The 13798-nt window shown below is 41.8% G+C and overlaps 2 protein-coding genes across 3 annotated transcripts; both read right to left on the bottom strand.

The window, feature by feature from the left end:
* Positions 1-546: 546 nt before the first annotated feature.
* On the bottom strand, positions 547-9829 carry bub3 (BUB3 mitotic checkpoint protein). 2 transcript variants are annotated; one of them, XM_028967521.1, is made up of 7 exons: positions 9769-9829; positions 4369-4563; positions 4219-4288; positions 3983-4134; positions 3684-3842; positions 1552-1729; positions 547-1465 (listed from the first exon to the last, which is right to left on the bottom strand). In XM_028967521.1, exons 2-7 carry the CDS (start codon positions 4561-4563, stop codon positions 1245-1247), a joined length of 975 nt encoding a protein of 324 aa, XP_028823354.1. In that variant the 5' UTR covers positions 9769-9829; the 3' UTR covers positions 547-1244. The 2 variants fall into 2 exon arrangements, with proteins under 2 accessions (XP_028823354.1, XP_028823353.1); XM_028967520.1 differs by lacking the exon at positions 9769-9829 and adding an exon at positions 6872-6993.
* Positions 9830-11675: 1846 nt separating this feature from the next.
* LOC114784588 (homeobox protein HMX2-like) lies at positions 11676-12849 on the bottom strand. Its single transcript, XM_028970081.1, has 2 exons — positions 12432-12849; positions 11676-12266 (listed from the first exon to the last, which is right to left on the bottom strand). The coding sequence occupies exons 1-2, from the start codon at positions 12643-12645 to the stop codon at positions 11755-11757; spliced, it is 726 nt and encodes a 241-aa protein (XP_028825914.1). The 5' UTR covers positions 12646-12849; the 3' UTR covers positions 11676-11754.
* Between the last annotated feature and the right edge of the window lie 949 nt (positions 12850-13798).

Below are 13798 nucleotides of genomic sequence, written 5' to 3'. Positions count from 1 at the left end.
AGGAAAAGGAATAAGGTTAATGGTTGAAACACACACAAAAAAAATGTATTAAAATCACTTGTCCATCAACCAGGCAATATTGGAAAGTTCTCAAAAGGCAGATAAAGATCAGCAGTAGACTGCAGCTGCACACTTCACTTTCAATGGCACCTTTCAGACAGTCCCAGAGGGCACATTAAATGCGTAATTGTAAAAAGCGTGGGTACTTTTTAAACTGTGGGGTGCACTTTGTAAGGGTGGTATTAGCCTAGTGGGTAACACACTCACCTATGAACCAGAAGACCCAGGTTCAAATCCCACTTACTACCATTGTGTCCCTGAGCAAGACAATTAACCCTGAGTGTCTCCGGGGGGGACTGTCCCTGTAACTACTGATTGTAAGGCGCTCTGGATAAGGGAGTCTGATAAATGCCGTAAATGTAAAATGTAATGTAATTGTAGTTCTGTTTGTTATCTAACCAGTTGCCTACTAAAGGTCACTTATACTGACTACACTTCATATCATGACTAACTTGCCGTTCCCAAATAAACACAACACACCGTACGTTAGTAAAGTTTCATTTATTAACAGTGAGGTACACACTACTTCAGTTCCATTTTTAATCCGGAATTTCACCCAAACATGCATACACACCATTCACGTTTTCACCATGGCTTTTTTTGTCCAACGGTATAAAAGTTCCCTGTGGAAACACGCAACCTGGGAGAATGGTGACTTTATAGGCCAGCTTGGGATCGAGGAAAATGTGTGTGTGTGTGCGTCTGCAGTTTTCATTTTGTTAATGTTTTCTCTATGTGGGTGACAATATGTGTATTGATGGGGGGAATTATGAATATTTACATTTATATTGCTGGATTCATTCCTTCCACAATGGGCTCACCCAATGATTAGATGATGGTGGGGTATATTTAAAAGGTGAAGAATAGTAAGGAGAGCGGCTTCGAGGATTAAGGTCAGGTTAGGCGTGTCTCTGTAGCATTAGTGCAGCTTAATTATTTTAGTAAATATGTATATTTATTGATTCCTAATCGGCGGTTTTGTGGGGTTTTTTTGTTTGCATTTTGAGCACATTCCCTCACTGTAAATAAACCTGCACCGTGTTTTTACATTTTTTTCCCCCCATAACAACTGGAATTGGATTGCCTTACTTTGGTGGAAGCTCCAGTGAAGACTGTGCAGTTCTGTCCCTGCTTCACAGTACTCTAAGGGGAATTGTTTATTTGCAGGGGGTGGGGACAAGGACTCACTTAGGCTTAGTCTCCGCATCTGTGACCTGCCGGATGAAGATGGCGTCCTCGGGGTGCGAGATGTCACCCTGCTCCTGCATGTAGGAAGAGGCGATGGCCAGCAGGGTGCCGTCGTTGCTGAAGGCCAGAGAGGCAATGCTGGTGGGGTAGCGATGGAACTGGCACAGTCGCTTCTTGTTGAAGGGGTCCCAGATGTTCACAAAGCCGTCTGAGCCGCCTGTCAGCGCGAATGGACATCACATTTCACCTCGGCATGAACAGTGGCGTCTTTTCATAATAAGAGACAGGAAAACCTTATTTTACCTGTTGCGAATGTGTTGTGAATACTGTGGAAGGAGATGGCGTTGACTGGGTACACCTGCTCAATCCCGTTTTCTTTCAAGCGGTGGCATTTAAATGCATATTTCTTCTTCTGCACCTCCAGGCTGGGGTCCAGGTACTCGACAGCAACACGGCCCTCGATGGAGCTCAGAACGTAGCCCTGCAATACCACGAAAAAAAAAATAAAATAAAAAAAATAAAAAAAAAAAAGCTTTCTCTCAGCATTTTAGAGAATACTGGCCTCTAGTACAACTTAGTATAGAGTAGGGGTGTTGAAATTAATCGTATAATTGGTGCATCGCAATGTAGACGTGGACGATATTGCATCGATGCAGTGCAGAACACAATAGATTACATCCAAATGCCGTTGTTTGGTGGGTTTCGGGTGGAGGCCAAAAAAAATTCTGGTTTAAAAGTGCTGCCTGTGTAGTAGTAGTAGTAGTAGTAGTGACTGTGGCTGCCTGATCAGAGTACAGCGCCGCTCCCGGTAGGAGATTCACACCAGGCTGTGCAGCACCCGGCAGCCTTGTTCTCGCAACCAATGTACAGCTTTATTGTTATACAGTATCTGGCTTCAGACAGAGCAGGCAAATTCAAAAATGCAGTGATTTACAATACATTACATGCCTGTAAGAATCTGTCAATATTTCTTCAGTTTTCTACAAGTAGTATATTCGGTAATATATTAAGTATTGCCTGATTGTAATCAATTTTATAAAGGGCGCGACAAATTAATCGATATGGAAATATAGTTAAACCATGACATTAAATTACAGGTCGAACACACCAACACTGTTTTTAGAGCAGAAAACAAAAGGCAGGCAATGTTTACCATGCAATACTTAAATCATAAAAAAATCTCATTTTAGAACAGAAAAGTTTTTTGTTTTTTTTTTTTAGACCGATGCTATAACTGAAGAATTCCAATCTGTCATCATAGCACTGAAACAGCACTTTGAAGGGTTTTTAATGACTTTTTTTAAAGCTACTTATTTAGATGTGTCCACTGCCTTTGATACTGCTGGTCACTATTTTTTATTGTACAGATTGGAGCACATTGTTCAGCTAAAAGGTACGACCCTGTCGTAGTTTAAGTCTTATCGGTCAGAGTGTTCTTTTTCAGTTTCCATGGGGAACTATTCTTCCTCCTCAGCTTTCATGTCCTGTGGTGTACCTCAAGGATCTATTTTATTTTCATTATTCATGCTGGCCTTGACTTGGATTTTTAGGAAATTTCACTGCTATGCAAATGGAATCCAAATTAATTTTGCCATAAAACTGGATTGCCCTGTCTTCAGGAAGTGACAGGCTGGTTAATGCAGAACTTTCTCACTCTTAATGAGGATAAAACTGAAATAGTGATGTTTGGAAACTGCCCAACTCATGAGAAGCCAGTAGATACCCTTGGCCCCCTTTCTGCTCAACCAAAGCTAAAAATGTGGGTATTTTTTTTTTAGATCATGCTTTTATATCTGATAAGAAAATATCTTTGTTTTTACTTTTTTGCAAAAGCTTATTTTTAAGTAACGAACTAAGTAACTAACTTAGTTACTTAAATTATCTGCTTAAACAACAAAGGGCACTTAGATTTGAAGAGTCACATGCTTTTAGTGCAGCCCAGGTCTCGCTTAAAGCGCACTGGTGATCAGGCAACATCCGAAAATGCAGATTCACTAGAGACTTTTAAGACTCACTTAAAAACCAACTTATCTGATTTGGCTTTTAATTTGAGCTCTGCTTAGGCTCAATTGGGTTCAAGTGGAATATGCGGTCAGGGTCTTATCTGTGCCTACTTTTTCTTTTATTTATTTTTCAGTCTTTTACTGCATCTATATTGTGGGGGATTGTTTTTGCCTGTTCATTTAGAACCATTTTTTGGTCTTGTGTTTATTTTCTTAAAATTTTACCATATTGTAAAAGCACATTGATTAACTGTTCTTTATGCACAGTATCCTAAGTTATATAAAAGACAACTGAATCCACCCATTATTATTATCATCATGGGGTGTATTGTGATTATCATATACCAGGACATTCTGTCATTCTCATTCCTAATTGATAATGTAGTTTACTTTTTTTTTTAAATAAACATTTAGCATTTGAGATTGGTTTACCTGTTTGTTGGGGAAGGCACGAATACATCGTGTCTGGTATTTCAGACTAGACTCTCTCCTCTGCTGTACGTAACCCATGTTCCTCAGATCCCACACCAGCACCCTCCTACTCGCTGTGCCCACAATGAGCCGATCCCCTGCCACTGACAGCGTGTATACCTGTTAACAAAGCCCCAAGAGAGAAAGAAGAAAAGAAAAAAAAAAAAACAAAAAAAAAAAACACACACACACACACACACCATTCTTTAAATGGACCAAATGAATCCTAAATCTCCTCCAAAAGTGTGTAGCTGATATACCCTTTCAGGCTGACTGAAAGTGCCAGCATTGCATGGTGTCCGTGGGTCCCAAAGCCGAACTGATCTGTCCCAGCTTCCTGTCACCATCACATTGACCTCTGGGCAGTACTCAACACATCGAATTGGGGCGTCGTGTGTTCCAACAATGGTATCTCCAGGAAATAAAAAACCAAGACACATTAAAGTAACAGCAATGTTCTGAAATAGCATAAAATTAAACCATAAAAAATAAATACCTTGATCAGTATTCAAATCATGGGTTTTTAACTGTGTATCTAAACCACCACTCCAGGCATGTGTTGGGTCCTGCAACAGAAGAACAAAAATGCAGTCAGCAGAAGTCTGGCACTAGCAGTTGAACAAACATGAGGTCTGATTCCACTTACATAAAATGCACAATCCAGCACTGGTGCCGTGTGCTGGTACTTCATCCTCATGGAGTTACCGCTGACATCGTACAGGCGCACGGTGGAATCCCATGAAGACACCAGCAGGAACTGGGACGTGTTTGGACTGAACTTGACCGCAGAAATGCTGTCCTCTGGGCCCTGGTTCATCTTAAATTCATTGGAGCTCGTCATCTAGAACAACAAATAGACACAGAGTACCAACGATAATGAGCATGATCTAAGCAGAAAAAAAATTATACAGTATATGTTTACCAGGCGATGCATGCATTTCATTTAATAAAGTAGTAGTGATGATTAAGGGTTAGTTTCCCATTCATGGATTAAGCCTAGACCTAGACTGAAAGAGTTTCTGTCTAGTTGCAGGCCTCATCCATGTGTAAAAAATATATTAGTATATACTTTTAATAGTGTTTTGGACATTCGACACACTCAAACAATAGATTACTTGGAATGTGTTAATTTAACACTGGCATGTCTAATTTATGAAATATGCTGGATCAAATGATTATGATGTCAATACACTGAATACATTTTACTCAAATTTATATCACTGAGAGTACTTGTGAGTATATCACTGAGAATCTGTGTGTGTGTGTGTGTGTGTGTGTAATTTATACAGTACAGGCCTAAAGTTTGGACACACCTTCTCATTCAATGTCTTTTCTTTATTTTCATGACCAATTACATTGGTAGATTCTCACTGAAGGCATCAAAACTATGAATGAACACATGTGGAGTTATGTACTTAACAAAAAAGACGAAATAACTGAAAACATGTTTTATATTGTAGTTTCTTCAAAATAGCCACCCTATTCTCTGATCATTGCTTTGCACACTCTTTGCCTTCTCTCGATGAGCTTCAAGAGGTCGTCACCTGAAATGGTTTTCCCACAGTCTTGAAGGAGTTCCCAGAGGTGCTTGCCTTCACTCTGCGGTCCAGCTCACCCCAAACCATCTCCATTGGGTTCAGGTCCGGTGACTGTGGAGCCCAGGTCATCTACCGCAGCACTCAATCACTCTCCTTCTTGGTCAAATAGCCCTTACACAGCCTGGAGGTGTGTTCGGGGTCATTTACTGTTGAAAAATAAATGATTGTCCAACTAAACGCAAACCGGATGGGATGGCATGTCGCTGCAGGATGCTGTGGTAGCCATGCTGGTTCAGGGTGCCTTCAATTTTAAATAAATCCCCCAACAGTGTCACCAGCAAAACATCCCCACACTATCACACCTCCTCCTCCATACTTCACAGTGGGAACCAGGCATGTGGAATCCGTCTGTTCACCTTTTCTGTGTCTCACAAAGGCACCGCAGTTGGAACCAAAGATCTCAAATTTGGACTCATCAGACCAAAGCACAGGTTTCCACTGGTCTAATGTCCATTCCTTGTGTTTCTTGGCCCAAATAAACTCTTCTGCTTGTTTCCTCTCCTTAGCAGTAGTTTCCTGGAAGCTATTTGACCATGAAGGCCTGATTCATGCAGTCTCCTCTTAACAGTTGTTCTAGGGATGGTTGATGCTTGAACTCTGTGTGGCATTTATCTGGTCGGTCTCTGATCTGACCTGCTGATAATTTGCAAATTCTGATGCTGGTCACTCGGATCAACTTGTCTTCAAGTTTACTCTTGGTCTTCCTTTCCTGGGTCGGTCATCATGTGTCCCAGTTTCAATGTAGCGCATGATGGTTTTTGCGAGTTGGGGACACAATTAAAGTTTTGCAATTTTCCAGACTGATTTACTTTCATTTCTTAAAGTAATGAAGGCCACTCTTTTCTTTAGTTAGCTGATTGGTTATTGCCATGAATTAACCGTAGTCCAATAGGGTTGTCGGCTGTGTAGTAACCTGACCTCTGCCTAACACAACTGATGGTCCCAACCCCATTGATAAAGCAAGACTACTAATAACTAGAATATAAATCATGTTTTCAGTTATTTCACCTTTTTTGTTAAGTACATAACTCAGCATGTGTTCATTCATAGTTTTGATGCCTTCCGTGAGAATCTACCAATGTATATGGTCATGAAAATAAAGAAAATACATTGAATGAGAAGGTGTGTCCAAACTTTTGGCCTGTACTGTGTGTGTGTGTGTGTGTGTGTCGAACGATCATTATAAAAAATAGTGTTATTTTGCTAGCCAATGCACAAGCGATGCTAACGGTATTACTTCACTGTGTGCAACTCTCTTCACCAGCTAATGCTAAGCCAGCGAAATCAGACTCAGTAAATAAGCAAACAAATACACCCATAATGTCTTGAGCTAGTAAATTGCAGTAATTTCTGGGTATGTTGGCTGGTTATGATCGCGTCCTCCCGCCCAATTACGCAGGTTCGATTAGCCAGCTAGACAGCCTGTTAGCAACTAAGCATCTGACCGCGTAGGAGCACGTGTCAACAGATGTGTTAGGAGAAAGCGGTGCGGTAAAGATCTAGCGGGTTAACGTAGTTTTAACTTAGAGAAGAACGGTCTTAAGCACCCACCTTATATAGACAATTTGTTTAATCGCCCAGCGCTCTTTTCAGAACCAAAATGCCGCTACCAGTATCCGAATTTGCGAATCGGCGCTACTTCCGGGTGAGCCGTGCTGGTTGAACCACTTGATTGGTCCGTTTAAAGGTTGTCATCAGCCGCGGTCCTTTATTATTGGCTGAAGTTTTGTGGATTCGAATGCGCTTTTATACTTCCGTTTTCAGCACCGTGAATGGGCGAATGAGAGAATATATATCAATCATGATGAATAGCATTATTTATGAATCGACGTGTTATTTCGTGTTGTAATTCCCTCCAGAATGTTTCGCTGTTGACGCACTACATCGTTTTCTGAACGAATGCGGTTGCAGCGCATCGACCGTCAGGATTTAATACGTCAGAAGAGCACTGCGATGTAAAACAACTTTAAATGAACCTTTTGGTTTCAAGAAGTTAATCAGTAAATGTGATCGCATATGTATTTTATTTAAATCTTGTAATTTAATAAATCTTTATTAAACCAAAAGCGCGATCCTGTTTAAATCATTCACAGTAGATTAATAAATGGTGTGTAATATGGGGGCATGTTGGCACATAATTAAGATTATTAAACCATCACACGAGCTCTATGGTGGTTTCTTCAAATATGGTTTAATCTGGATGATTAAAAAAAAGTTTACTAGGCATTTTACAAAGTATACATAGAGCAATATATTGTGATATTTTACATGGTGATATTGTATTGATACAGGGACATCAAATATCAATGTTTCTATACACAAATCTAGCCCAAAAATCAGTTGTAATTTATGATGATTTGGCTACATGATTAATGTTATGTGATCCACACAGGCCGATCACTGCTCGGTTTTTACATTTTCAGTGAACCATAGAATGCTGCAATATGTACAGTATTTTGCCAATACACACCCCTACTGTTTACAGTAACATACAGTGAGAGTTACTGTATGGGGGGTTTAGAGAAAATCTTTGGATTTTTACTGTCAGATGCACTTCCCCACAGAATACACACATTTATACTGCAGATAAACATAATGGTCTGGGAATTAGAAATAAACAATATGAAAAAAGGCCATATAGAGAATCACTGATGCTGATTATCTCAATCATTACCATGCACTTGGTAGCTTGTTCTGCTAATTGTCTTATACAAGCTGTGATGTATGCTGCTGACGCTGACAGTATCTGGATAGAGAGAAAAACCAAAGTACAGGCACATTTTCCCAATTGGCGAAGAGTGTAGCGTGTTTTGAGAATAATATTAATGCAATCACAAAAAAGTATAAAAAGCTAAAGCAGGTTACACCAACAACACTGACATAAAACTCACAGCTCAATTTTGGTATTCATTGGAATGTATACAGTACATTCAGTATAAATAATCCTTATTCTTAGCAAAATGTGGCACTTGGCAAAAGAAGGATTGACTTGAGTCTAGGTCAGCTGCAGGCTGGAGGCAAAGCAGGCGTGCTCAGAGCTGCTCAGGTAGCACTTGACGTCGAACGTGGACTTGAACTGGAACACCTGGCTCCGGGAGAACACTGTGCGCATCTTCTTCTTGCCAGACGCGCTGAGTTTGTCCTCGGTGTTCTTGTGCCAGTCGCCTCAAAGGGGGGATGCCGGGATGAGTGCGCCACCAGGATAGAATCTCTGCACTAGGTGCGACCTCCTCTCCCATTCTTGCGGCCCTTTCGCGCGTTTCTTCGCATCTGGGAAGATATTTGACCACGAAGGCGTGATTCGCGCAGTCTCCTCTTAACAGTTGTTCTAGAGATGGGTCTGCTGTTAGAACTCTGTGTGGCATTTATCTGGTCTCTGATCTGACCTGCTGATAACTTGCGATTTCTGACGCTGGTGACTCGGATGAACTTGTCTTCAGAAGCAGAGGTTACTCTTGGTCTTCCTGTCCTGGGTCGGTCCTCAAGTGTGCCAGTTTCGTTGTAGCGCTTGATGGTTTTTGCGACTCCACTTGGGGACAGATTTAAAGTTTTTGCAATTTTCCGGACTGACTGACCTTCATTTTTTAAAGTAATGATGGCCACTCTTTTCTCTTTAGTTAACTGACTGGTTCTTGCCATAATATGAATTTTAACAGTTGTCCAATAGGGCTGTCGGGCACACCTGTGAAGTGAAAACCATTTCAGGTGACGACCTCTTTAAGCTCATCAAGAGAATGCCAAAAGTGTGCAAAGCAGTAATCAGAGCAAAGGGTGGCTATTTTGAAGAAACTATTTTCAGTTATTTCACCTTTTTTTGTTAAGTACATAACTACACGTGTTCATTTATAGTTTTGACGCCTTCAGTGAGAATCTACCAATATAAATGGTAATGAAAATAAAGAAAATACATTGAATGAGAAGGTGTGTCAAACTTTTGGCCTGTACTGTGTGTATGTATATAATTATGAAATATAATGTAAATATGTTCTTTATGTTAGTAGTTTACATATTTGGGGGAAAAATTCATGTAATATTTGTCCATTCTAAACACAACGATCATTATGAAAAATTAGTTTTTTTTATGACTAATAGTGTTATTATGCTAGCCAATGCACAAGCGATGCTAACGCTATTACTTCACTGTGTGCAACTCTTCACCAGCTAATGCTAAGCCAGCGAAATCAGACTCAGTAAATAAGCACACAAATACACCCATAATATCCTGAGCTAGTAAATTGCAGTAATTTCTGGGTATGTTGGCTGGTTATGATCGCGTCCACCCGCCCAATTACGCAGGTTCGATTAGCCAGCTAGACAGCCTGTTATCAACTAAGCATCTGACCGCGTAGGAGCACGTGTCAACAGATGTGTTAGGAGAAAGCGGTGCGGTAAAGATCTAGCGAGTTAACGTAGTTTTAACTTAGAGAAGAACGGTCTTAAACACCCACCTTATATAGACAATTTGTTTAATCACCCAGCGCTCTTTTCAGAACCACAATTCCGCTACCAGTATCCGAATTTGCGAATCGGCGCTACTTCCGGGTGAGCCGTGCTGGTTGAACAACTTGATTGGTCCGTTTAAAGGTTGTCATCAGCCGCGGTCCTTTATTATTGGCTGAAGTTTTGTGGATTCGAATGCGCTTTTATACTTCCGTTTTCAGCACCGTGAGTTGGCGAAGGAGAGAATATATATCAATTGAGATTAATAGCATTATTTATGAATCGACGTGTTATTTCGTGTTGTAATTCCCTCCAGAATGTTTCGCTGTTGACGCACTACATCGTTTTCTGAACGAATGCGGTTGCAGCGCATCGACCGTCAGGATTTAAAACGTCAGAAGAGCACTGCAGAAAAGGCTTTAAATGAACCTTTTTGGCTTCAAGGAGTTAATCAGTATGTGAAATGTGATCGCATATGTATTTTATTTAAATCTGCCAAACCAAAAGTGCGATCCTGTTTAAATCATTCGCAGTAGATTAATAAATGGTGTGTAATATGGGGGCATGATTATTAAACCATCACACGAGGTCTATGGTGGTTTCTTCAAATGCTTTTAAATCTGGGTGATGAAAAAAATGTTTAATAGGGATGTTAGAAAAAATGTTTACTAGGGATGTTAGAAAATATCCATAGAGCAATATATCGTGATATATTACATGGTGATATTGTATCGATAGAGGGACATCAAATACCGATGTTTCTGTACACAAATTTAGCCCAAAAATCAGTTGTGATTTACGTTGTTTTGGCTGAATTATTAATGTTATGTGATCCACACAGGCCGATCACAGCTCAGTTTTTACATTTTCAGTGAACCATAGAATATGTACAGTATCACAATATATCGTGAAATAATCATATTGCGACCCATGTGTCGTGATACATATCGTATCGTGAGCTCTTTGCCAATACACACCCCTACTGTTTACAGTAACATACAGTGGGAGTTACATTTCTTAATACTACTGATGTGCATACAGTCTCTTGGTTCAGTTCCACCAACACAAGGCCCATTCGCCTGAAGTAGGCTTACAGTTGAACCATTGATGAAAGAAGACTTGAGAGAAAAACGAAGAAAAGCCTGTTGCAAAGATAACAGAGATTGAAATAGAGAGAAATATTTTGGATTTTTACTGTCAGATGCACTTCCCCACAAAATACACACATTTATACTGCAGATAAACCCAATGCTCTGGGAATTGGAAATAAACAATATGAGAAAAAAATGCTGCTTATCTCATAATCATTATCATGCACTTGGTAGCCTGTTCTAATAATTCTCTTATACAAGCTGTGATGTATGCTGCTGACGCTGACAGTGTCTGGTTAAAGACATTTATTGACCAAACAAAAGGGATTGAAATGACCGAAAAACCAAAGTACAGGCAGATTTTCCCAATTGGGGAAGGGTGTAGCGAGTTTTGACAATAATATGAATGCAATCACAAAAAAGAATGAAAAGCCGAAGCGGGATACATCAACAACACTGACATACAATTTTGGTATTCATTGGAATGTATATAGTATATGCAGTATAAATAATCCTTATTCTTAGCAAAATGTGCCACTTGGCAAAAGAAGGACACATCAACGAAATCGTATAGTGTATATAGTTTATAGTGGTGGAACTATGGTATCATATGTATATATAATTTTTTTTTTAATTAAAAAGTTACTGTACAATTGGTGAAAGTTTGTACTACAATGAAAGAAACGGAATCATTTCCACACACAATATCAGCTCACCATCATAATATTTGCATCTGTCCTAGATAATGTGTTTGCTATTGTCATTTTAATTCATATTAATGTTTTTGCATACGTGTGTATCTCCCTCCTTTGAAAAATAACATAATAACATAAGTGACCAAAAAAAAAAAGTACATGCGCAGTAATATTATTATTACAAATGGTTTAGATGGTTGGGTGAAAGTCAATAGTCAATTTTGTTGTAGAGGTTGTATAAAGGAAGCCCGGGGATGCCGTTCCCGGGGTAGTAGAGCGGCGTGGGAAAGGCTATGGACCTGGGAACCGGAACCCGCAGCCGGGAGTTCTCGCGGAACACCAGCGGCATCCCGACCAGAGTCTGCGCCGACGCGTGCGCCACGTTGGCCGCCTCCAGCTCGGCGGACAGCTGCCGCTTCCACTTGTTCCGGCGGTTCTGGAACCACGTCTTGACCTGCGTCTCGGTCAGCTGCAGGCTGGAGGCCAGGCAGGCGCGCTCCGAGCTGCTCAGGTAGCGCTTGACGTCGAACGTGGACTCGAGCTGGAACACCTGGCTCCGGGAGAACACGGTGCGCGTCTTCTTCTTGCCCGACGCGCCGAGCTTGTCCTCGGTGTCCTTGTGGGGCGACGCCGGGACGCGCGCTCCGCCGGGATAGAAGCTCTGCGCCAGGTGCGACCTCCTCTCCAACTCCGGCGGCCCTTTCGCGCGTTTCTTCGCGCCTGGGAAACAGAATGGGAGACGATTCTCCAAGGTTACCGAGACGCACGGGGACGTAAACCTGTTTAACCTCCTTAACGACCTTTCCACCTTTAACTGGCGTCACGTGTACCCACATTCTCGAACCCTCCACCCCACCGCAAAAATAAAGAAGGTGGATGGCTTACTTTGGCACGTGAAGCCGCCGTGGTCTCCCGCCTCCGACCCTTCCTCGCCGCCGCTGCACTCCTCCGACGACACGGAGAGCGTGCGCTTCCTCCGCGCGCCGCCGGCGTCGTTGCGCGCGGCCCCGGTGGCGGTGCCCAGGATGGACTGGATGGTGAAGCTGGAAATCGGCACGGGCGCGCTCTTGCTGACGCCGTCGCCTTCCGCGCGACTCATCCTGGAGGCATTACCGGTCAAAACACCGGGCGCATGGTCCTCGCCTGCGCGCCCGCGCGCTCGGGATCGGGGGAGGGTAAGGGGGTGGGGGTGGCGACGGAGTTAGGACGAGAGCCGCGTTCCTTCACTGTCGACGCCGTGGGTCCGGACGCGCTTGGATCTACGAATCCCGAGTTATGGACTCGCGGCGGCGCCGCGCGTGCCTCCGGTTTTGCGTGGAAGGAGGGTTTGACTTGCGTGGTCCAATCACACGCGGGAAGCAAAACCCCGGACATTTTAAACGGCAGTGGGCACTGGGTGTGTGTGACTGTGTGTGTACATAAATATACATTTTAATAGAAAGACTACAATTTTAATAATAATATATAAATAATACTTCATAAATTGGTATAATATTCAAAACAATAACACGACGTGCAAAAAGCGGTAAGTTTTTCCATGGATACTTGAACCGACGTCCAGGTTTACGTGGACAGAACAGAATCCGTTATCCACATTAACTGGAAACGAAATATCATTTGGGCATGAGAGGAAATAGAAAATAAATCTCTCTTCTCTCTGTTTTCTCTCTGCCTCTCTTTTCTAATACATCCCACGTTCATCCCAGTCAGGTCTTTCATGGAATGGAACGGTTATCCCTGGTTATCGTGCCATTTGGGATAAATAAGACCGTCGGACAAATATGTTCAAATAAAACAACAAATCTGCTGTAATAATTAGAGAGGAAGGGGGGAGGGTGAAGCTATTTAACATTTTGCTGTTTTAAGAACGCACGAGATCTGTCCTCTGGCCCACGAAACAGACGAAGGTCGTGTGCGTGAACATCGACTTTCATTTTCACTCAGCTTAAGCAAATCGATGTTCTGCCATAATGTGTCTCCTAATGGCCTGAAATGGACTTGCGTTGATCAGTCAATAACGCGAGTGGCTGGCACGGAATTATTGTAATGATAATAATAACAATCATCCTCGTCATAATGCACGTTTTAAGGATGGAACTGTGTAGAATTCCAATGGAATGGGGATGACATGCAGTTACTGTAGGCTGATTATCACGAAATTATGCCCGGTGCACAATGACCCCCTGGCGCACAAGCAGCCACTCTAGTTCTCGTTTAGCTTTTTAATACCTTTTTTTTTACAATATATAATG

Source organism: Denticeps clupeoides, chromosome 2 (assembly GCF_900700375.1).
Source record: "Denticeps clupeoides chromosome 2, fDenClu1.1, whole genome shotgun sequence".
Lineage (NCBI taxonomy): Eukaryota > Metazoa > Chordata > Actinopteri > Clupeiformes > Denticipitidae > Denticeps > Denticeps clupeoides.
The sequence above is the reverse complement of the archived record's forward strand: the minus strand, read 5'-3'. Positions and strand labels throughout refer to the sequence as shown.

Excerpts from the sequence above, each read along its gene's own strand:
- LOC114784588 (XM_028970081.1), bottom strand. The coding sequence starts at position 12,645 with ATGAGTCGCGCGGAAGGCGACGGCGTCAGCAAGAGCGCGCCCGTGCCG. Across the intron at positions 12,267-12,431 it reads CGGCGGCTTCACGTGCCAAA|GCGCGAAGAAACGCGCGAAA; the intron begins GTAAGCCATCCA and ends TCTGTTTCCCAG.
- bub3 (XM_028967521.1), bottom strand. The coding sequence starts at position 4,563 with ATGACGAGCTCCAATGAATTTAAGATGAACCAGGGCCCAGAGGACAGC. Across the intron at positions 4,135-4,218 it reads TGATTTGAATACTGATCAAG|ATACCATTGTTGGAACACAC; the intron begins GTATTTATTTTT and ends TATTTCCTGGAG. Across the intron at positions 1,466-1,551 it reads TCACAACACATTCGCAACAG|GCGGCTCAGACGGCTTTGTG; the intron begins GTAAAATAAGGT and ends TCGCGCTGACAG.